The following is a 23,244-nucleotide window of genomic DNA, read 5'->3' as shown; positions in this document are numbered from 1 at the left end:
TGTATAAATTTTGTTCCATGAGGTTCATTTTGGCTATAAATATAATTTTAATACCTAATCTGAATTTTTAGATTTTACTCAGTTAACACCATTGGAAACAAATGATAACAATGAACTTTTCCATTTTGCCTTTGCTTTAATAATACTGTATAATTTTAAAATATGACATAATTCTTCCTAAATCTTCCATATTATTACATTTAGTTAGTTTTGTTTTTATTTTCCACTTAGTCCTACATCTGTGAGTGATACTTTTTATAACTTGCTACCACTAGGTAGCTTTGTTTCGTTAATGAGAACAGTATATTACCACTTTTTAGTCAACAGTTTAAAAACCAAACCGATATACTTTATTTGATGTTGTTTTATAAATAAGGTGTGATAAGGCCTGTTCTACCGATATGCATTTTTCATCTTTTTATTGCCTAAATTTATAGAGAGCAATGGCTCTCTGTACCTTCAGTACTTCAGATACCATTGTTCTTTGGTGGTTGGGTTTCAATTAACTTCACATCTCAGTAGTGGTCGTTGAAGTGTGGTGGTTCCGGAGGCTAAAAAGAGAGAGGTCTTTCTACTTGAGACTTTTTTCACAAAAAACATTTTTTTGCAAAATATCTTTTGCAAGACAGCTTATTGTAATAATTCTTTTATATTTCAGAAATAGTTGATTTTGAGCAGGATTTTTTATAACTTTTTAAAAAATTTTATTTTGTGAATCAATTTATGTATGTAATACCAAATTACATAATTGTTTTACTTTAATTTTTATCACTAGTAAGTAATTTTGCTTAGTTTTTTTTTTTGTATGCAACAAAAATAACATATTACAATTAAAAGTGTTTTTATAATAAAATTACTTTTTTATGTTATTTAAATTAATGAAGTGAAATATAGTGATAGATTCTAATAATTTATTGTAATTAAATATGAACTGAACACTTGAATAATTTCTTTTTTATCGAGTGTTAGTTATACCATTGTTTTCAGAAAAACATCAGAATTCTTGTGAAATTAGGTGAGAAATTATTTTTGAGAATATTACCAATTGTTTTTGCCTTTACTTTAAGCAATGTATAGTTAATTGCTTAATCATGAAAAAATCTTTTACTGTAATATAAATAGTTTAAACAAGTACGAAAATTATTTGTAATTACAGAATTAGATGCATATATATGCCTACAGTTACAGTAGTGATTTAACTTACTAAAAAATTGATAAAATTATTTTATATTTTAGATTGGTTTGTTTATCAGTGGGGTTGGACACAAAAGTTTCCCTTACAGCCTAGAGGTATTATATTGTTTAAATAACCAGCCAAATTGGTGCGTTTTTTTATTTACTTTTTTATTTCATTAAACATTATTAATGCATTCAAAAAATTCATTAATAATTAATGATGTTCATTACTGTTAGTTTGTTTATTTCCTACACCAGTGTTTAATATATATTAAAGGTTCTTGAGGGCATCCCCTGCTTTGCACCACTAACTCCTTAGTTGATCACTTGAAACTTTGTTTTTGATTAACTTAAAAGGCCTTTGAAGTTGGTGTTTCTGTTCTATACAAAGCCAACAATATTTAAGATGAAGTAGAAGAGGATAGATAACTGTCCAAAATCAGTCATTCAGTCTTGGGTAGTGATTAAAGTTTGAAGAAAAGCCTCAGTCTATTTTTGTAATTTACTTTAAAAAATGGCTTCCATATGGCCTGTTTTTACAATTATCTGTTAGCGATAAGTTACATAACTGTTATGTTTTAATTAATGAAATTATGCTGTATTTTTTTGTTATTTGGCAGTTATTAGTTTTAATTGATATGAAAATTAGAATTTTGTCTTTTTCTTTTTTCATTGTTTTAATTTATTTGAGGAAAGATTCTGTAAGTTTAGTGTTAATGGTATTTGATAGTTGCATTTAGACTTCTTTATGTATTGTTAAATTATAAAAATGTAATTATTCCATTTATTATCTTTCATAAAAACTGATAAGATGTTAACGATTGCATAACAATTGTTGCCTATATATATTTTTTTATTGATTAAATTGAAAATAAAACAACCTTGTTTATATATTTTAGTATCTATGCCATACAGGATATTTTGGTGTACTACACCAACAGTCCAGACGGTATCTGTTTTAAAATGGGCGTATTTGGAATTTTTCTTTATGATCACTAATTTTTACTTTAATGCCTCCGGAATATCTCCAGAAATATTGCATTATACGTCAGTTGAAAAAGGTGTGCTTAAATTTTTATTTAACAAAATGTAGAAAAAGATAGCAAAAATGTTTTTTTTTTCCTTCTATTTCCCTAGATAACTCTATAACTGTTCATTTTAGAGAAAAGATCAAGAGAGAAAAAAGTTTTGTTATTAAGTTTTACAAACAATATTATTGGTTTCAATTCAAAAAATACATTATTGATGAAAAAATAGCAATTACTGTCAAAAAAATTAAAAAAAGATTTATTTGGGGATTTTTATTATACATAGGACCTTAAGATTTTGCTTCAAAGAACTTTTTGATTTGATAAAGCAATACGCCAAATTTCAACAAAATCAGTCTGACAGACGGTTTTTGCAGAATAATTTTGCAATTGAGATAATAAAAAAATGCCCTTTTTCCAGACCTGAAATAAAGTTTCTAGATATATACTTAAAAAAATTAATCACATATAAAAGAGCACTCAAACTTTCAAATGCATTTTGAAAAATTTAAATCTGTTAATTAGGATAGCGTAGAAATTTTTCAAACATACCTTCAATTTTAACAAACAAAATTATTTGTTTGTTTTTTTTAAAATTAAGTAAGCTAAAAAGTTCAAATATCATACTGGCAAACATGAATTGTTGTTAAATATCAGTTTATTAATTTATCGATAATAATTTATTCCAAAAGTTGCGCAATGGCAGTCAATTTTGATCAGTTTTATCTCTGGAGATAATTAACGAATCTTTTCTTTTTAAAAGATCATCTTCGAGTACTTTTAAGCTGTGCTTTTGAAAATTAATTTAGATAAAAACTTGTGAAGATATTCAGTTTGTTTAAAATCAAAGAAATTGCAAGTACCTATCGAAAAGTGGTGCTGATTCTTTTAATAAATTAAGTCTTCGAGTCTTTGATTATAATTATTTTATTGTAATTGTAAATATCATTTATATATATAACATAATAACTTGTAAATCCTTATTGTATTAATAAATGTAATGACTGAAATAAGACTTGATGAGTCCTTAGAGACTTGTAATCTCTTCAAAGACTGAAATAGGACTTGAATAGGACTGTTTGAATGAATTGAGGAGCTTGCGTATATACTGTGCTTATACTGTGTATGGAGCTACTGAATCGTCAGGAGCCGAGTACATCCAAAAGAAGCTGAGTAAGATGTAAAGAGCTGAGTACATCTGTAAGGAACTGTATGAACTGCACTCAGCTGCTGAATCGTTAGGAGCCAAATGTGAATCCGACTGAAGTAGTAGATCCTTAAATTTTAAAAGTCCTAATTTTAATGAAAATTAATGTTTCTCATTAATAGTGAATTTTAAATAATATGAATGAAACCTAAGTCTATATATAATGTTTACCAAAAATCACATTATGTACGAATTAAATTATTATAAATGATAACATGAATTATATGGTTTTTTTTTTATAATTTATTATTTTTTACAATTACAAATAAATTACATAAAATGTACAATTTATAATGAATATTTTGAACGAATAACAATAAGTGTAGTTGTATTTATGAACAATAACAAGATAACATATTGTTAAAATAATAATACAGTTGAATAATTTGCTTTATACACAATCATAATTAAACTAATACAAATATGTAATTAAAAACGATATTTATAAGTGTGTTCACAGACATTTTATAAAAATACAATCAAATGAAATTAAAGAAAACAAGTGTATGAAATATTTAAATTGATCAAAAATATTACAAAAAAAATATCGTTTGAAATAATCATCTGTGTTTGGTAACAGGCATAATTTATGAATAGGTCTTCTTAATGAACCGTTAGCTGTTTCCAGATCAGTGACTCTACAAGATTGTCAGAGCCCGGATAAACCTGGGTGACAATTTCATGTTTCCAATGCATGGGTAGACAATCTTCGTTAATACAAGTCTCCAACACAAAGATTACATGATGGAAAATGCCATTTATTCCATTGCTGTAAATAATGTAAATCCTTTGACCATCGTTCCCAGATTGTACAAATTTTTGTAGTAGTTGCCAGCAGCCCCTGATCGATTAATTTTAAGTTCTTGGTAATCGGGATCAGGTAAGGAAGTGAATGGATATCTGATAAGAAAGTGTCCTGGTGATGTGATTCTAAATCTCTGTCATCATTTGAAATAGGGAAGATAGGATGGGAATTGAGATAGGCTTCAATTTGTGTCAGAATTGTATATAATTCTTCAAAATTAAGAATGGTTTACCTGACGCTCGTATTTAATGCTTTTGATTGCACTTTCCAGTAAACCACCAAAATGGAGTGAAGAGGGAGGAATAAAAGACCAAGTATAATATTTTGTATCATAGTAAATGCTCCAATGTCAGATTTTATGTTTCCTGAATTTAAAAATTGATACAAATTATAAAGTATAATTTTGGCGAAATGGGAACCATTATCAGAAAAGACTTGAGTGTCCATGGTATAAATCTTTTAAGTCTGCTGTAAAAGACTGTAAGGTGAGACCAGAAACTAATTCTAAATGAATAGATTTAGTGGTGAGACATATAAAAAGTGCTATATAAGATTGCTTAATGTTTTAGACCTCTGTCCGCCATGGCGAATCATAATTGGACTGCCATAGTCTACTGCACAAGTAGAAAATTGTCGGGAAGGAATTACTCTAGAGGTTGGTAGTTGACCAAGCTGTTGTATTTGTGTTTTTGCATTATATCGAAAGCATCTCATACATTTATGAATGATAGAGGAAATAACTTTCTACCATTTATTATCCAATATTTCTGTCATAATGAATGATGAATAAGTTGAACACCAGCATGCAAGAGTTGCAAGTGTTCAGCATTAATGATTAGTTTTGTGATGTTAGTATTAGGATGTAAAACAATAGGCTGTTTTGCTTGGTAATGTAACAGAGTGTTGCAGTCTGCCACCTATGTGTAGTAAGCCTAAATTATCCAGAAATGGATCAAGTGAAATAAGTTTGCTTTGTTTAGAAATATTTTGACTGTTTTTAAGGTTGTTTAATTCATCACAAAAATGCATGTGTTGACTTTTTTTTTTAATAAAAAAGGTAAGAGTGTGGTTTAGTTCCTGAGTAGTTAAAGGACCAGAAATTCATTCTGACTGTCTTGATTTGGGATTGTGAATAAATCTGAAACAAAAACAAAAATTGCAAATTAAAGTATATAGTGATGAAATCACTATGAATCATGAGACCTTGCTATGAATCATGAGACCTATGAATCATGAATCATCACCTCCTCTATGAATCATGAGACCTTGCCGTTGGTGAGGGGGCTTGAGTGCTCAGGGATACAGAGTAGCTGGACCGAATGTGCAACCATATCGGAGAGGTATCTGTTGAGAGCCAGACTAAGGAATGATTCCTGAAAGAGGGCAGCAGCTCTTTCAGTAGTTGTTAGGGGCGTGAGTCAGGACGACTTAAACGGCCGTATCAACATCACTCAGTCCTCTGAGTACTGCGCAGCTGAAAGCAATGGAAAACTACAGCTGCTTTTTTTCCAAGAAAATGTGGCTCTCTGCATTTTCACATACCAATAATGGAGGCGCCTTCCTTGGTAAAATATTCCGGAGGTAAAATAGTCCCCCGTTCGGATCTCCGGGTGGGGACTACTAAGGAAGGGGTCACCAGAAAATTAAAAAATAACATTCTACGAGTCGGAGCGTGGAATGTTAGAAGCTTAAAAAAGGTTGGTAGGCTAGAAAATTTAAAAAAGGAAATGGGTAGGACAAATGTGGATATAGTAGGAATTAGTGAGGTTCGGTGAGAAGAGGAAGGCGACTTTTGGTCTGGTGATTTTAGAGTAATTAACTCAGCGTCAAATAATGGGCAGGCAGGAGTAGGTTTCATGATGAACAAGAAGATAGGGAGGAGAGTGGAGTATTTCAAAACGCATAGCGATAGAATCATTTTAATAAGGATAAAATCAAAACCTAAACCGACAACGATTGTTAACGTCTATATGCCTACAAGCGCCCATGATGATGATGAGGTAGAGTGTGTATACGAAGAGATTGATGAAGCAATTAAACACGTAAAAGGAGATGAAAATTTAATAATAGTTGGAGATTGGAATGCAAGCATTGGAGAAGGCAAGGAAGGAAATATAGTGGGTGAATACGGGCTGGGCAAAAGGAATGAAAGAGGGGACAGACTTATAGAGTTTTGCACGAAGTATAATTTAGTAATTGCCAACACCCAATTTAAAAATCATAATAGAAGAATATACACTTGGAAAAAGCCAGGCGATACTGCAAGGTATCAGATAGATTATATCATGGTTAAGCAAAGATTTAGAAATCAACTCGTTGACTGCAAAACTTACCCTGGAGCAGACATTGATAGCGACCATAATTTGGTGATAATGAAATGTAGATTGGGGTTTAAAAACCTGAAGAAAAGATGTCAGGTGAATCGGTGGAATTTAGAGAAGCTTGAGGAAGAGGAGGTAAAGAAGATTTTTGAGGAGGACATCGCAAGAGGTCTGAGTAAAAAAGATAAGGTAGAAAATGTAGAAGAAGAATGGGAGAATGTTAAAAAGGAAATTCTTAAATCAGCAGAAGCAAACTTAGGCAGAATAAAGAGAACTGGTAGAAAACCTTGGGTTTCAGACGATATATTGCAGCTGATGGATGAACGTAGAAAATATAAGAATGCTAGTGATGAAGAAAGTAAAAGGAACTATCGGCAATTAAGAAATGCTATAAACAGGAAGTGCAAACTGGCGAAAGAAGAGTGGATTAAAGAAAAGTGTTCAGAAGTGGAAAGAGAAATGAACATTGGTAAAATAGACGGAGCATACAGGAAAGTTAAGGAAAATTTTGGGGGACATAAATTAAAATCTAATAATGTGTTAAACAAAGATGGTACACCAATATATAATACGAAAGGTAAAGTCGATAGATGGGTGGAATATATTGAAGAGTTATACGGAGGAAATGAATTAGAAAATGGTGTTATAGAGGAAGAAGAGGAAGTTGAGGAGGATGAAATGGGAGAAACAATACTGAGATCTGAATTTAAGAGAGCATTAAAAGATTTAAATGGCAGAAGAGCTCCTGGAATAGACGGAATACCTGTAGAATTACTGCGCAGTGCAGGTGAGGAAGCGATTGATAGATTATACAAACTGGTGTGTAATATTTATGAAAATGGGGAATTTCCATCAGACTTCAAAAAAAGTGTTATAGTTATGATACCAAAGAAAGCAGGGGCAGATAAATGTGAAGAATACAGAACAATTAGTTTAACTAGTCATGCATCAAAAATCTTAACTAGAATTTTATACAGAAGAATTGAGAGGAGAGTGGAAGAAGTGTTAGGAGAAGACCAATTTGGTTTCAGGAAATGTATAGGGACAAGGGAAGCAATTTTAGGCCTCAGATTAATAGTAGAAGGAAGATTAAAGAAAAACAAATCAACATACTTGGCGTTTATAGACCTAGAAAAGGCTTTCGATAACGTAGACTGGAATAAAATGTTCAACATTTTAAAAAAATTAGGGTTCAAATACAGAGATAGAAGAACAATTGCTAACATGTACAGGAACCAAACAGCAACAATAACAATTGAAGAACATAAGAAAGAAGCCCTAATAAGAAAGGGAGTCCGACAAGGATGTTCCCTATCGCCGTTACTTTTTAATCTTTACATGGAACTAGCAGTTAATGAGGTTAAAGAACAATTTAGATTCGGAGTAACAGTACAAGGTGAAAAGATAAAGATGCTACGATTTGCTGATGATATAGTAATTCTAGCCGAGAGTAAAAAGGATTTAGAAGAAACAATGAACGGTATAGATGAAGTCCTACGCAAAAACTATCGCATGAAAATAAACAAGAACAAAACAAAAGTAATGAAATGTAGTAGAAATAACAAAGATGGACCACTGAATGTGAAAATAGGAGGAGAAAAGATTATGGAGGTAGAAGAATTTTGTTATTTGGGAAGTAAAATTACTAAAGATGGACGAAGCAGGAGCGATATAAAATGCCGAATAGCACAAGCTAAACGAGCCTTCAGTAAGAAATATAATTTGTTTACATCAAAAATGAATTTAAATGTCAGGAAAAGATTTTTGAAAGTGTATGTTTGGAGTGTCGCTTTATATGGAAGTGAAACTTGGACAATCGGAGTATCTGAGAAAAAAAGAGTAGAAGCTTTTGAAATGTGGTGCTATAGGAGAATGTTAAAAATCAGATGGGTGGATAAAGTGACAAATGAAGAGGTATTGCGGCAAATAGGTGAAGAAAGTAGCATTTGGAAAAATATAGCTAAAAGAAGAGACAGACTTATAGGCCACATACTAAGGCATCCTGGAATAGTCGCTTTAATATTGGAAGGACAGGTAGAAGGGAAAAATTGTGTAGGCAGGCCACGTTTGGAGTATGTAAAACAAATTGTTGGGGATGTAGGATGTAGAGGGTATACTGAAATGAAACGACTAGCACTAGATAGGGAATCACGGAGAGCTGCATCAAACCAGTCAAATGACTGAAGACAAAAAAAAAAAAAAAAGTGATGAAAATCGTTCTATGTAATCAAATACATCATCAGATACAAATGATATTACAATATGTTTGCGTTTTTCTATTAGACATTCAACATTTATATTACAGTTATTAAAGGTAATATTAATATCTTTCAGCCAATGGGCAGCAGTTTGTGAAACCAATGAGGACCATGCCACCAAAGTGACATGTCAATTAATGTACTTGGTGAACAACCTCTAGACAATATGTCTGCTGGATTATCACACAATTTGACATAATTCCAATTAGCATTTGTGGTATTTTGTTGAATCTCAGAAATTCTATTGCTGACAAATATCTTCCGATTAGATTGTTGTCCATGAATCCAGTGCTATCGTAGAATCTGTTTAATGTATTTCGTATAACTGTATGTTTGAGGCATTAATTACCTTTAATAATAAACGACTAAGTAGTAAACCAGCACAAAGTTCAAGTCTTTGAAAGTATAATTTGTTTTAAGGGTGCCAATTTTGACTTAGAACAACGATCTATTTTAACGGATTCAATCAAATGCAACTGGTTGTATAAATTGAGCTATTGTGTTAGTAACATATTGAGTAATGTTTCATCCCAATGAATTTTAAGTTGCCACAATGATTGCATAAAATGTTTATGTGAGAAAACAATAGGAACAATGAGTCCTAAAGGATCAAATTCACCTGATGTAATCAATAGAATATTTCTTTCAGTATGTTTTTTTTAGAATCAGTGACATGAGTAGTTTGAAAAAGTAGCTTATCTATGGAATTATTCCATAGAACTCCTAAAGTACGTAAGTTCTGTTTTTGATTTAAAGGAATGGAAGTATTGTGTTCAGAAGTAGAAATGAAGAAAAGAAAAGTGTTGATGAAAAGGAAGAAGTGTTCAGAAGTAGAAATGATGCTATTTTTGGAAAACCATTTATGGATTGGAAAACCAGATTCTTTTAATAGTTTAGAAATATACATTTTTAACCAGATAACTTCATCAAAGTTGTCTGAATCCGTTATGAGATCATAAACATAAAAATCATTTCGAATGGATGTACATGCAAGTGGAAATTCATTTTCAATTTGAATTAAACACCATATGGCTAAATATGGTGCAAAAGTGGTCTCGTATGTTACTCTAATACGTAATGTCTTATCTCCTGATGTGAAGAATCACATAAGAGTATACATTGTAAATTGGAAACACTAGATTTAACTAATACTTGATGATACATTTTAGCTGTGTCAGAAGTAATGACGTAATTATGGATTCTGAATAAGAAATGTGGAAATTAGATCTTGAAATTAGAACTACAGGTCCAACTAAAAGAGTATTGTAGAGGGATAAACCATTAGTGGTTTTCACTGAACTATCAGACAACTCAAATTTTACTAGTTAAACTTAATGGTTTAAATACTGGATTATAAGGTAAATAACACATCACCAGAGTCGAGTAGTGACATATGACCTAAATCTAAATATTCATATGAAACCAGAATAGTCTTTTTTAAGGTTGGAATTGTTGCTTAGCTTTCTTTCCAAAGATAAAAATTTATTTTTAGCGTTGATGAAGGAAACACCTAGTTGAATGTTATTAGCCTTGCTTGGTAATGACAACAAATTTACCCTGATTATTTCAAGTAGTAATGGTTTGAAAATGTTTTTCACATGTTGAGGTTTCATTGCCTGAAGCATCAGTATTAATTTATTCAAGTTTCCTGAAATTTTTCAGTGTAGTAGATAGATTTTTATAAGTGTTACGCACAAGAAAAGATGCAACATTATTGTTGCCCTTAATGTTATTAGGAAGACAGCCACTAATTATATATTCTAATTTAGTTTTCTGTATAATAGGATATCCGGAATTATGAATGAATTTCCCAGGAAGGATAAGACTCCAGTAGAATTGAGCCAAAAATTTGCTTGTGAACTAGAATCAACCAGTAATCTATATGAATACGTATTTCCATGTATTTCAATAGTATTACATATAGCTGTTGACAGAATTATGTTTTCATTTGACTGATTTTTAAACAAACAATTTTTTTTTGTCTTCAGTCATTTGACTGGTTTGATGCAGCTCTCCAAGATTCCCTATCTAGTGCTAGTCGTTTCATTTCAGTATACCCTCTACATCCTACATCCCTAACAATTTGTTTTACGTATTCCAAATGTTGCCTGCCTGCACAATTTTTTCCTTCTACCTGTCCCTCCAATATTAAAGTGACTATTCCAGGATGTCTTAATATGTGGCCTATAAGTCTGTCTCTTCTTTTAACTATATTTTTCCAAATGCTTCTTTTTTCCCATAACTGATTTCCCATAACACCTCTTCATTTGTCACTTTATCCACCCATCTGATTTTTAATATTCTCCTATAGCACCACATTTCAAAAGCTTCTAATTTTTTTTTGTCAGGTACTCCAGCGACGCGCCAAACATATCCTTTTAAAAATCTTTTCCTGACATTTAAATTAATTTTTGATGTAAACAAATTATATTTTTGACTGAAAGCTTGTTTCGCCTGTGCTATTCGGCATTTTATATCGCTTCTACTTTGTCCATCTGTAGTAATTCTACTTCCAAAATAACAAAATTCTTCTACCTCCATAATCTTTTCTCCTCGTATTTTCACATTCAGTGATCTATCTTCGTTATTTCTACTACATTTTATTACTTTTGTTTTGTTCTTGTTTATTTTCGTGCGGTAGTTCTTGCGTAGGACTTCATCCATGTCATTCATTGTTCCTTCTAAATCCTTTTTACTCTCAGCTAGAATTACTGTATCATCACCAAATCTTAGCATCTTTATCTTTTCACCTTGTACTGTTACTCCGAATCTAAATTGTTCTTTCACATCATTAACTGCTAGTTCCGTGTAAAGATTAAAAAGTAACGGAGATAGGGAACATCCTTGTCGGACTCCCTTTCTTATTAGGGCTTCTTTCTTATGTTCTTCAATTGTTATTGTTGCTGTTTGGTTCCTGTACATGTTAGCAATTGTTCTTCTATCTCTGTATTTGAACCCTAATTTTTTTAAAACGCTGAACATTATATTCCAATCTACGTTATCGAAAGCCTTTTCTAGGTCTATAAACGCCAAGTATGTTGGTTTGTTTTTCTTTAATCTTCCTTCTACTATTAATCTGAGGCCTAAAATTGCTTCCCTTGTCCCTATACTTTTTCTGAAACCAAATTGGTCTTCTCCTAACACTTCTTCCACTCTTCTCTCAATTCTTCTGTATAAAATTCTAGTTAAGATTTTTGATGCATGACTAGTTAAACTAATTGTTCTATATTCTTCACATTTATCTGCCCCTGCTTTCTTTGGTATCATAACTATGACACCTTTTTTGAAGTCTGATGGAAATTCCCCTTTTTCATAAATATTACACACCAGTTTGTATAATCTATCAATCGCTTCCTCACCTGCACTGCGCAGTAATTCTACAGGTATTCTGTCTATTGCAGGAGGCTTTCTGCCATTCAAATCTTTTAATGCTCTCTTAAATTCAAATCTCAGTATTGTTTCTCCCATTTCATCCTCCTCAACTTCCTCTTCTTCCTCTATAACACCATTTTCTAATTCATTTCCTCCGTATAACTCTTCAATATATTCCACCCATCTATCGACTTTACCTTTCGTATTATATATTGGTGTACCATCTTAGTACACTTAGGAACGTAGGACTTTCAGGCTTATTGCCATCTACCTTAGAATAATCAATTTTGACCATATGAATGAATGTATTGTGTTTCTTACTACAAATCTTACATGAATCTGAATAACATTGATTAATAAAATGGCCTTTACATAAAAAATTAAAACAACAATTATTATTTGCCAAAAAGGTTTTACAATTATCTATGGACAAATTAAAAAATTCCTTACATTGATTTAAGTAAAGATTTGAATTACAAAATGAACATTGATACAAATTGGATTTTGCATAATAACTAAGATTATCTTTCGTATTGTTTATTAGAATTTAAATTCAAATTTTGTTTAAAGATCTGGTTTTATTTTTATGACTTTGTTCCTTGGTTTCATTATCTGTATTCATTTATGTGTTTGAGGTGGATGTACTAATATTTTCTAAAAGTTATCTGTAATTACGAAATTCAATGAAGTCTGTAAAGGTGGGAGATCTCTCATTTGACATACTTTCCTTCTATAATCTTGAGTAGTTATCCAATTTAGATGTTAGAAATTGGACTAGGATAATTTCATATTTATTAATAGGAAGTTGCATTGCTTTAAGCGAGTTCACATTTGAGGAAATTTCGTTAATAAATTTGGACAAAGTATCTACAGATTCTCTTTTTATAGATTCTGATCTTAAAATGCATTCAGCATTGTGAAAAGCAATTGTATATTTATTGTCAAACTTCACCTTTAATAATTTTAGAGCAACAAGATAATTTTCATTTGTTATTGGGAGATCTTTAATGATAGTTAGAGTTTCATTCTTTAAAGAATGTAGTATAATTTTTGAATATTAGTTTAATCATCTCTATTATGTATTAAAATAATACTCCCATTCTAAGACATTACCTTTAAATATGGGTATATTTATAGGTTGTAATTGAGTTTGTTTAAATAATGTATTTGTACTAACTTCTTGATTAGTATTAAATGTTTCAATTTGCATTCTATAGTACACAAGTCTTCAACTTGTTCCCGATCCAATGATAAAACATCATCGTCAAAATCTAATTCAGGTTTGATGTCATGTCTGCCTTGTAAATCAAGAAGTTTCCTAACTTAATTTGCCAGGCATGACTATCACCTTGTCAAGGATCAAATTTGTCAGTAAATGTGGCAATTCTGGTTCTAGAAACCTTTATTGACCCTCTTTGTTTAATTAATTGTTCCTTTTCCATAATAGTAATTTAAATTAAATATGAAATAAATTAAATGGTATAATAATGATGATACAATGTAAAGTAAATTAAGAAAGATGTTACAGAAATGATGTTGTAGAATTAGACACTCTGAGTCCCTTTATGCAGTAGATTATTGAAAATGAAAATTCTTGAATGATGTTTCTTCAAATTGTAGATTTATATATATCTGCGGTTTGAGAACCAATAAAAATGTCGAAAAGTGGTTCTGATTCTTTTAATAAATTAAGTCCTTAAGTTCTTGTGATTATAATTGTAAATATCATTTATATATATATAGCATTAATAACTTGTAAATCGTTATTGTTTTAATAAATGTAATGATTGAAATAAGACTGATGAGTCATTAGAGATTTGTAGTAGTAGTCTCTTCGAAGTCTGGAATAGGATTTGAATAGGACTGTATGAATGAAGTGAGGAGCTTGCTTATATACTGTGTACAGAGCCACTGAATCATCAAGAGCTGAGTGCATCTGTAAGGATCTATGTGAACTGTATGGAGCTGCGAATCATCAGGAGCCAAGTGTATATGAAAAGAGCTGAGTGAAATGTAAAGAATCATGTGATGCTGAAAGGAGCCAAGTGCATCTGTAAGGAGTTGTGTGAATTGTATGGAGCTGCTGAATCATCAGGAGCCAAATGTAAATCTGACCAAAGCCAAAGATCTTTAAATTTTAAAAATCCTTATTTAAATGGAAATTAATGTTTCTCAATAGTGAATTTTAATTAATATGAATGAAACCTAAATCTATACAGTATGTTTGAAAGATTCCAGTCTCTCCTAATGTACAGATTTAAATTTTTCAAAATGCATTTGAAAGTTTGAGTATTCTTTTGTATGTGATTAAATTTTCAAGTATGTAGAGACTTTATTTCAGGCTGTACACAATTTGGAAAAATTACATTTTTTTTTTAAATCTGGTTTGCAAAATTATTGTGCAAAAACTGTTAGACCAAGTTTATTGAAACTTGGCATGTTGCTTTATCATATCAAAAAGTTCTTTGAGGCAAAATCTGAAGGTCATGTATAATTACTTGAAAAAGATTCCCAAAAAATCTTCTCGTTTTTCATTTTTTGACAGTTATTGCTATTTTTGTTGCATCAATAATAACATACGTTTCAATATGTTTAATTATAAATATTATTGATTTCTGATCATATTGTATTAGCAAATTATTAAAAAAAAAGTTACACTGTATTTCCCTACTTAATTAATTTACTTCTAAAAATAGAAAGAGTTTCTCACTCCAAGCCATGGTTTTTATAAAGCATGTTCAAGCCAAATAAATCTATTTCAATGGTTTTTTTTTTAGAGGAAGTTCCTTTGATGAAAGTTCTGTAGAATATTTCTTCCTGATTACTCAAAAGAATGATTTTTATGCATAAAATTTCATAGTCTACGTAGACAATCTGAAGATACATTTTGTCTTCATTGGATTGTTATTGTGTATTCATGTGTAACCTGGTCATTTTGAGATTCAAAGTATTTTCATGTGAAACTTAAAGAAATTTAGATTTAGTAAACTAATTTATGTAGGAAAAGTACATATTACCATATTCCAAATTGCCTTTTCTCATGCTTAATAGTTACCGGTATTAATTAACGTTTTCCTGTGTATTCTTATCGAGGAAACGGTTCTCTCCTAATTTTTTTTTTTTTTTTACATTGAACATCATTCTTCATGCAGGGAGTATTTTTGTAGGCTTAGCCATATTTAAAAGAGAAAAGACCAATAAATCTAAATAAACTTTTTAAAAACTAAAAACATCTTCAAAAGATGTACTTAAAAGCAAATAATAAAATATATTCAATTTTTGTTTAAATTCTGTAGTTATAGTTTTGATTGCTTTTAATCTGGTGTTGAGTTAGTTTCATTGACTATTGTTTAGTCCTTTGATCAAACTTAAGCAAAAATTGTTGGTATAGGATAGAAGTAAGGATTTCTATCATAGTTAAATTGAAAGTTTTTTTTTTTCAACAACAGTAAGATATAATATATTGTTTGTAATATGTCTGAGAAAGTTTTCTATACATTGTTTTCATTTCTGTTGTTTACATTAACATATAATGTAAGTAAATTGTTTTACTCATTTTGATATTACTTAAGTTTAGTGCTTTTAACGTTTTTTCTGCTGCTGTTGTTTTCAGGTATTTCTGTAAAACAACTTTTCTGTATGATCAACATATTTATGAGAAATCTTTTTTAAACGTAATTTTAAATCTGTTGACACAATAATATTTTTTTCTTGTTTTCTAGATTTTCGTATTTTCTCCTATTATCTCTAGTTCTGGTTACTGACAGTAGTTTTTTCATTCGTACTACATTTCCAAAACAACTACAGTGTGTCACTGTCGTCTTTTTTCTGTATTTCCCAGAATTTTTTAATTTGGTCATGTTGCATTTTGCAATATTTGTGTGTTCAAATGCCAAGGAATGAATAGAGTGAACAACTTTCCCAAAAGGCAATATATCAGTTCATACTTTTTTAAAATTGTGGGGCAATATTTTATTGCAAACTCACCTCTAGTGCCTCTACAAATGCAAAGTCATTTAATGTTATGAATAAAAGATACAGTTTATGAATAATACTGTATTCTTGTAGGAATGCAATGGCAGAAACCAGATTGTAGATCCTATTCACAAACCTAATGAAATTCATATTACTGAAGCTTCACTGCAAAATAACGCAACTCAAACCTGCTCTACTAAAATGCAGAACAATAAAATTTCGGCATTTAAAATTACAGTTAATCTAAAAAACATTTATCAGTTGACCCTTTTCTTTTCCTAATAAAAGATTTCATTATTAGAATGAAAAATAAGTTTTCTGCTGAATAAATATAGTAATTGAAAGTAATCTAATCTTTCCTTAATAGTAGTTTTCATTATCAAAAAAAAAATTAAGTAATGTAAAAGATAAAATTGGTTTGACATATAATAAGTTAGTACCAAAAACAAATTAGGATTAATGGTCAATAAACTTGAAAAGGTAAACACAATTAATAATATTCAAATATGTTAGTTTATTTTTATTTTATTATCATTAATTCTACCTGTTCATGAAAACAACATAATGGAGAATTTAGTGAACAAAGAATATTTACAGTTGTTTTACTATTCCCTGGAAATTTATAACTGATAAAAAACTTAGCTAGTTTTTCTGTCTAAAAAAAAATCATCAGTAAAATAAAATTGATGACTACATTTTATTGATCATCAATAAAATTGATCTTAACTCCTGACACAATGTAAAAATTGCAATAAATTTCAAAAAAATGTAAAATTGAGGAAAGAAAAAGGGAAATTAAAATATGCATTTGAGAAATCAAATATTCAAAATTAAAGCTAATAGTATAATTTTTCTGTTCCTATAAATCTAGCTACTTTTGGTATCATTTTAATACACCTATTACAGTTTAAGTTAAAATTGTTTTGTTTGTAACAGGGTGTTCTCGGTTTCTTATCGTGACCCCCTCCCAAATCTAAGCATAGTTTGTTTATAACCTAACCTACATCAACAATAAGTTAGGAAATATAATTCTTTATATTTACTGCCTATATAAGAAAATCAAGAATATAAATAGTCTTAAAAAAGTGTCCATGATTTTATCGTAAAATATCTTGGGTAGTAAACAATTTACTTACTCAATTATTGTATTAAACTGTGGAAATATTGAAAGTTTTTATTTTGGACTGTACAAAAACATTGAATCTCCATGAATATGGACATTAGCTAATCTAGCACTTGCCATCTAAGTTTTTCCAATTTAACAGTGGAATAGAAAGCATAAAGTGTGTTTCATGCTGAGTCTAAATCAGTTGTAACAGTGCAGCAACACAATCAATAAATTTATGTGTTAAGATATTCATGTAATTCATTGATTTAATCAGTTTTAAATAAATTGGAAGTATGGAAATAAAGAAATCTCTTAGCTAACTTCATATGTAGGAAGAGAGAATGTGAAGTGTTAGCAGTAAGCTGTGTATGTAGCCTGAATAAATTATATCACTTATTACAGCTTGGAAATTAATGTTCATAAAACAGCTATCCAAAATGCACTTAATAAATGTGGGAAAGGAAAGTGGTTCGTGGTTCTGCTTTCTATTAGCAAAAAATCCTGGTTTGACTGCTTCAGTTTTTTTCTGAGAGGGGGTTACATTATGTAGATACTCTACACACAAAACATTTGTGCGTACAACACTCGAAAGAGAGAATGATCGTTGTTATAGAACTTAAACACCTTTGGTGATTTATCACACCTGGATGAAGATAGAGTAAAAGCATCTCAATGTTTGACAAGTAACAGAGGATAATATAGTGAAATTTGTTAAAACTTGTAGTTTTTTTATACAATTTAATATATAATAAAAAAATATAATTAAATTTATTTACAAATCTTTGATTTTTGTATTTAGTTGACTTAGTTTTGTGTAGACATGGTGTCATGAAAATCTTTTTTTGATGACTGTATTAAAAAAATAATATAATTGCACTTAACTGTTGCTGTGAGGAACAAATAAATTTAATTGTTTTTTTAAAGAAGTTTGTAAAATTCACATAATCTTTTTTCAATCTTTTATTCCTAAGTTAATATTTTTGGAACAAGTATAACCTTCACCTTTATGCTAGCTGAACCAGCCAATCAACAATCAGATTCTTTTATCTGATAATAGGATAGATTGCCACTGGAATGTAGTGAAGCTTGAAACAGCACTGCTCTTTCAATTATATTAACAATGTCTGTTTTTCTTAAATAGAAAGGGTTCATTTCTCTGGGGAATATTATTCAAAATCCACTTCTGTTTCATAGATATTTCTCAAGATAAATTGCATTATTTTCTGATAAATAGTTGAATTATATTTTATCCACTTATTTAAAAATAGAAAATTGATTTGCTGTGAATACACCAGTGTTAATTTATTATAAATTAATGACTATTTTAGCTGTATATAATAAGATTTCCTGTTGCAAATGTTTTTACAAATAGTGTAAATATGTATAGTTTAAATGTTATAAAAAGCTGATATATTAGACTAATTTGCAATTAAATATCCTGGCATTGTTACACTTTCATATATATATATATATATGTTTTTATTTAATGCTTTTGCTTTATATTTTTTATTTAAGTTTATACATAATTCATTGACTTTTGTTGACTTATTATAGATAGATCTGATCAGGTTTGAATTGCACATGCTGTAACTTTTTAACTGAGTTAATCTTTTTCTATTTATTGGTAGTACTATCATTGACTTAAGTGTTAAATTTCAGACAGCTTAGTATTTGTTTGGCTAGCAAAAAAGCAAGACATACTTTATTGTATTCAGTGATTTTCTTGTGCGGTGAAATGTCAAATCAAAGAATTTGTCTGAAATTTTTCATTAAAAACAGAATTAAGTGTAGCAAAGCATTTAAAATGTTAAAGAAGGCCTTTGGAGACAATGTGTGAACCACAAATTTATGAGCAGTACAAATTTTTTCAGGAAGGCAGACAAGACATTGAAGATGTCTGGCTGGATGTGCCGGGCATCCAAGCACATTAGTCATTGATAAAAAAATGTTGAAAAAGTTAAAGAGATTGTGCTTTCTAATGGCAAAATTACCATTAGAAAGGTTCCTGAAGAAATAGAAATTTCATAAGACCCATGTAAAGTGAGTTTTGAATATGAAACAGCTAGCAGCCAAATTTGTCCTGAAACTGCTAAATTTTCAGTAAAAACAGCATCTCATAATCATCACTGAAAAAAATGTTAAATTCTGGATATTACTGATGGCCCAGAATTGATCAGTGTGCCATAACTACTGATGAAAATGTGGATGTAAGACTGTGACATCACAAGGTGAAGGCCCAATTGTCCCATTGAAAGTTTTCTGAGGAGCAAAGACCAAAAAAAGCACATCAAGTCCGGTTCTAACTGTTTTCTTTAACTACAATGGAATTGTTCATCATGAATTCTTATTATAAAGTCACACATTCAACAATGCGTACTATCTAGAAGTTTTATGCAGTTTACCAAGAGGTAATCTGGAGAAAACAACTCAAACTTTGGAGAGACTACTTGTGGATATTGCACCACTACAATACACTGTGCACACCACTTTACTTATCCAACAGTTCTTGGCGAAACATAACACCATTGTGATGCCACGACCACAAAGAAACATAGAGAAACATAGTTCTCTATGCCTTTTTGGTATTTCCCAAACTTAAAGGTCATCATTTTTCAACAATAGATGAGATGAACACAAAATCGCAAACCAAGTTGAATATGATACCCAAAGAGGTGTGCTTACATCCTTCTTTAAACCAATATTTTTCAAACTTGAAGTATAACGTCACATTTTTGAACTAAGTGCATAACATCACAGGGGATCTACTTTGAAGAGGTTGGGATAAATATCCCAAGATTGAATAAATACTTTTGGAAAAAATTAAAAATTCCTGTTACTTTTTGATCAAACATTGTATTATTAATAATGCTGTAAATATAATAAGGTAGATTGAATGCTCATTCACCCATATATAGAAAAACACTTTAAAACATTGTACACAACAATTAAATCAACCTTTATACAAACCACCTCATAAAAACAGGAGATACCCATAAAGGCATTAAAAAGATTATGTAGATTTTTCAAATGCTAAATTTGATGAAAACAATTTATAAATAAGTACACTATTTAACCTGTTTTAGAGGGTTTCCCTAACCACTTCTAAATCAATTTTCCTTGTCACTTGCAACATCATCAGTGAATGAGGTGATTAATAATTCTGAAAAGATCTGCTGGAAATGAATTGCCAAATTTTTATAAAGAAAGTTATTTCTAATATCTTTAAAATTGGAAATTTTGAAGTATTAAGAGTGAAAAAAAGACTGACTTACCATATTTTTCTCTTTGTTCTTAAACAACATGCTGCATTTGTTATATTAAGGGTGAATATATTGAGTTGGATATCTGTTTGATGACTTTAAATCATTCTGTTTTGATCAGGTTGATAATTGTTCAGTACTTTATCATATGAGCTATAGTTGTGTTTAGAATAATTTTTTATGTAAGTTTATGTGTTAAATTTTAATATTTTTTATTCATGAAATCGATCATGAATAAGTATCATTTTAAGTAGTATAAGTATTATCTCTTTTTCAGATAGCACCACCTACCCCATTACATGATGATTTTGTTTACCACTGGAGAAGATTAATGAAGCATTATCTTGATGTTTCTTCAAGTAATAAAGTCCCTGTTGAATTGACCAACATTCCCGCTCATTTACAACAATTACAAAAGGTTTGTTCATTATTTTCTGATATATAAGTAGTGTTATTTCTTAATTACATCAAGGTTCTCAGTATGAGACTACAGGGACTATTAATCTTAGCTCTTAACTGCTTACATCCTTCTTTAAACTGTACGAAGGCACATGTCATATCTGTGTTGAATACTACATCAGTACTATCAGAAATATCATCATCCTATCTTTTATAGAATTTAAGCATATTGTGGCCTTTCAGAACCTTTACGAAATTCATTATTACTCATACTTATAAATATTAAGCATTTAGGTTATTTAAATTCATTGTAGTTATGTTTGAAAATTTATTATTACTCAAATAATTCACATTTTGATTATTGAACTAGTCATGAGCTGATAAATATGTTTAATGCATGTTGTCCAACATTTTTCATTGACTTTGTTTCTTCATTTCTTTATGTAATCTTTATGACTTTTTATAATGTTAATTCTTTTATTCGGCACTACAACAACTTTTGAATATTTTCAACGGTTTATTCTCCGAACAAGTCTTCCCACCCGGCTGGTCAGAAGCATTTATTATGCCAGTACCAAAACCTGGTAAAGACCAAACGAACCCCTCAAGCTACCGCCCTATTTCATTAACAAGCGTTTTGTGTAAAATAATGGAGAGAATGGTAAACCGCAGACTTACATGGTACTTGGAGAAACATGGCTTTCTATTTCCAGAACAGTGTGGTTTTCGACAAGGATGATCTTCTATTGACCTTTTAGTGTCACTGGAAACAGCCATACAAAACGCTTTCCTAAATCGGCAGCACCTCGTCGCTATCTTCTTCGATATAAAAAAGGCGTATGACACAGCCTGGCGACGTGGTATTCTTAACACTCTCAAAGAATGGGGAATCAAGGGCAATATGCTTGCCTTTATCCGGGGATTCTTAAATCACCGAACAGCTCGTGTTGGTGTAGATGATTCGCTCTCGGATAGTGTCATCTTGGAGAATGGAGTGCCCCAAGGTAGTGTATTAAGTGCCACCTTATTTTCTGTAGCCATAAACGATATTACCAAATGTGTGCAGGCTCCTGTCCCATGTTCTCTATTTGCTGACGACTTTGCTATCTATATTGCAAGCCGTTCAACACCTACAGCAGAGAGACTGCAGAAAAAACAAAATGTGTAGTTTTTTCTCGGCTACAAAACCCTTCTATTCCGCAAATATTTCTGAACGGTGAGACTATTACTATCTCTACTTACGTTAAGTTTTTAGGTTTATTTTTTGATAGCTGTCTTACTTGGGTCAAACATTTAAAAGAATTGAAAACAAAATGTTCCAAACTTCTAGATATGATGTGAGTCCTTACTAACACCAACTGGGGAGCCGATAGGTCATGTATGATACGTTTTTACTATTCCTTTGTTCGCTCCCGTTTAGATTATGGTTGTGTCGCCTACTCTTCAGCTCGTCAATTCGTGCTTAAAATGCTGGATAGTGTACATCATGCTTTCCTTCGGCTTGCCACAGGCGCGTTTAGATCAAGTCCTGTCGCAAGGTTACTTGTAGACTGTGGTGAACCATCACTTTGGGATAGACGAGACCAGCTTTTATTATCTTATTTTGCTCGTTTCAGAGGACAGCCAAATCACCCGGCTCTTGACTCGGTCTTTAGAAATCCTAATCTAGGAAAGTATGAGGATCATCCATGTCGTACTGCACCTGTAGGTGTCCGTACCTGGCGTCTGCTGCAGCATATAAATGTTGCCACACCGTCATTCTTTCCTATGTATCCTTGCTCATATCCTCCATGGAGAATAAACCTTATAAATTTTAATTTTGACCTGACTACATACAATAAACAATCAACATCATCTATTGTCTTTCAGCAAATGTTTCAGTGTGTTCTCTCCAAGATGAAACCAGACGCGGTTGTATACACTGATGGATCGAAACAAAACGATACAGTTGGGTGTGCATTTGTTGTCAATGAAAGAACTTATATGTTTGGTCTACCCGGTATTACGAGTGTGTTTACCGCTGAACTATACGCTATAAATAAGGCTCTAAACATCATTAACCCTAAATATAGAAAAATTCTTATTTGCAGTGACTCTTGTAGTGCTCTCCAAGCCTTAAAAAACTTTTATTCCAAACATCCTATCGTCATTGAAATTTACAACGCAATCGCTGAGTTGAATAATCGCAACACATAATTAAGTTTTTGCTGGGTCCCTAGCCACATAGGGATTCCAGGTAATGAACATGCAGATTCCGCTGCCAAAGAAGCATGTAACCAGCCTCCTTTCACCACCCGAGTTGCTACTTCCGATTTCATTAACTATGTAAAACAAT

At 30.9% G+C, this 23,244-nt stretch overlaps 1 protein-coding gene across 2 annotated transcripts in view; it reads left to right on the top strand.

The window, feature by feature from the left end:
- Window positions 1–23,244, top strand: part of LOC142325472 (FHF complex subunit HOOK interacting protein 2A-like) — a 70,848-nt gene that overhangs the window by 2,249 nt on the left and 45,355 nt on the right. For both annotated transcript variants that reach the window (XM_075367282.1, XM_075367281.1), the window contains one exon: window positions 20,788–20,928. In XM_075367282.1, coding sequence (XP_075223397.1) covers window positions 20,788–20,928 — 141 coding nt within the window. The remainder of the gene's footprint in view (window positions 1–20,787; window positions 20,929–23,244) is intronic.

The sequence above is a fragment of the Lycorma delicatula genome, chromosome 5, assembly GCF_047948215.1.
Source record: "Lycorma delicatula isolate Av1 chromosome 5, ASM4794821v1, whole genome shotgun sequence".
Lineage (NCBI taxonomy): Eukaryota > Metazoa > Arthropoda > Insecta > Hemiptera > Fulgoridae > Lycorma > Lycorma delicatula.
Note: the sequence above shows the minus strand (reverse complement) of the source record. Positions and strands in the feature narration are given on the sequence as shown.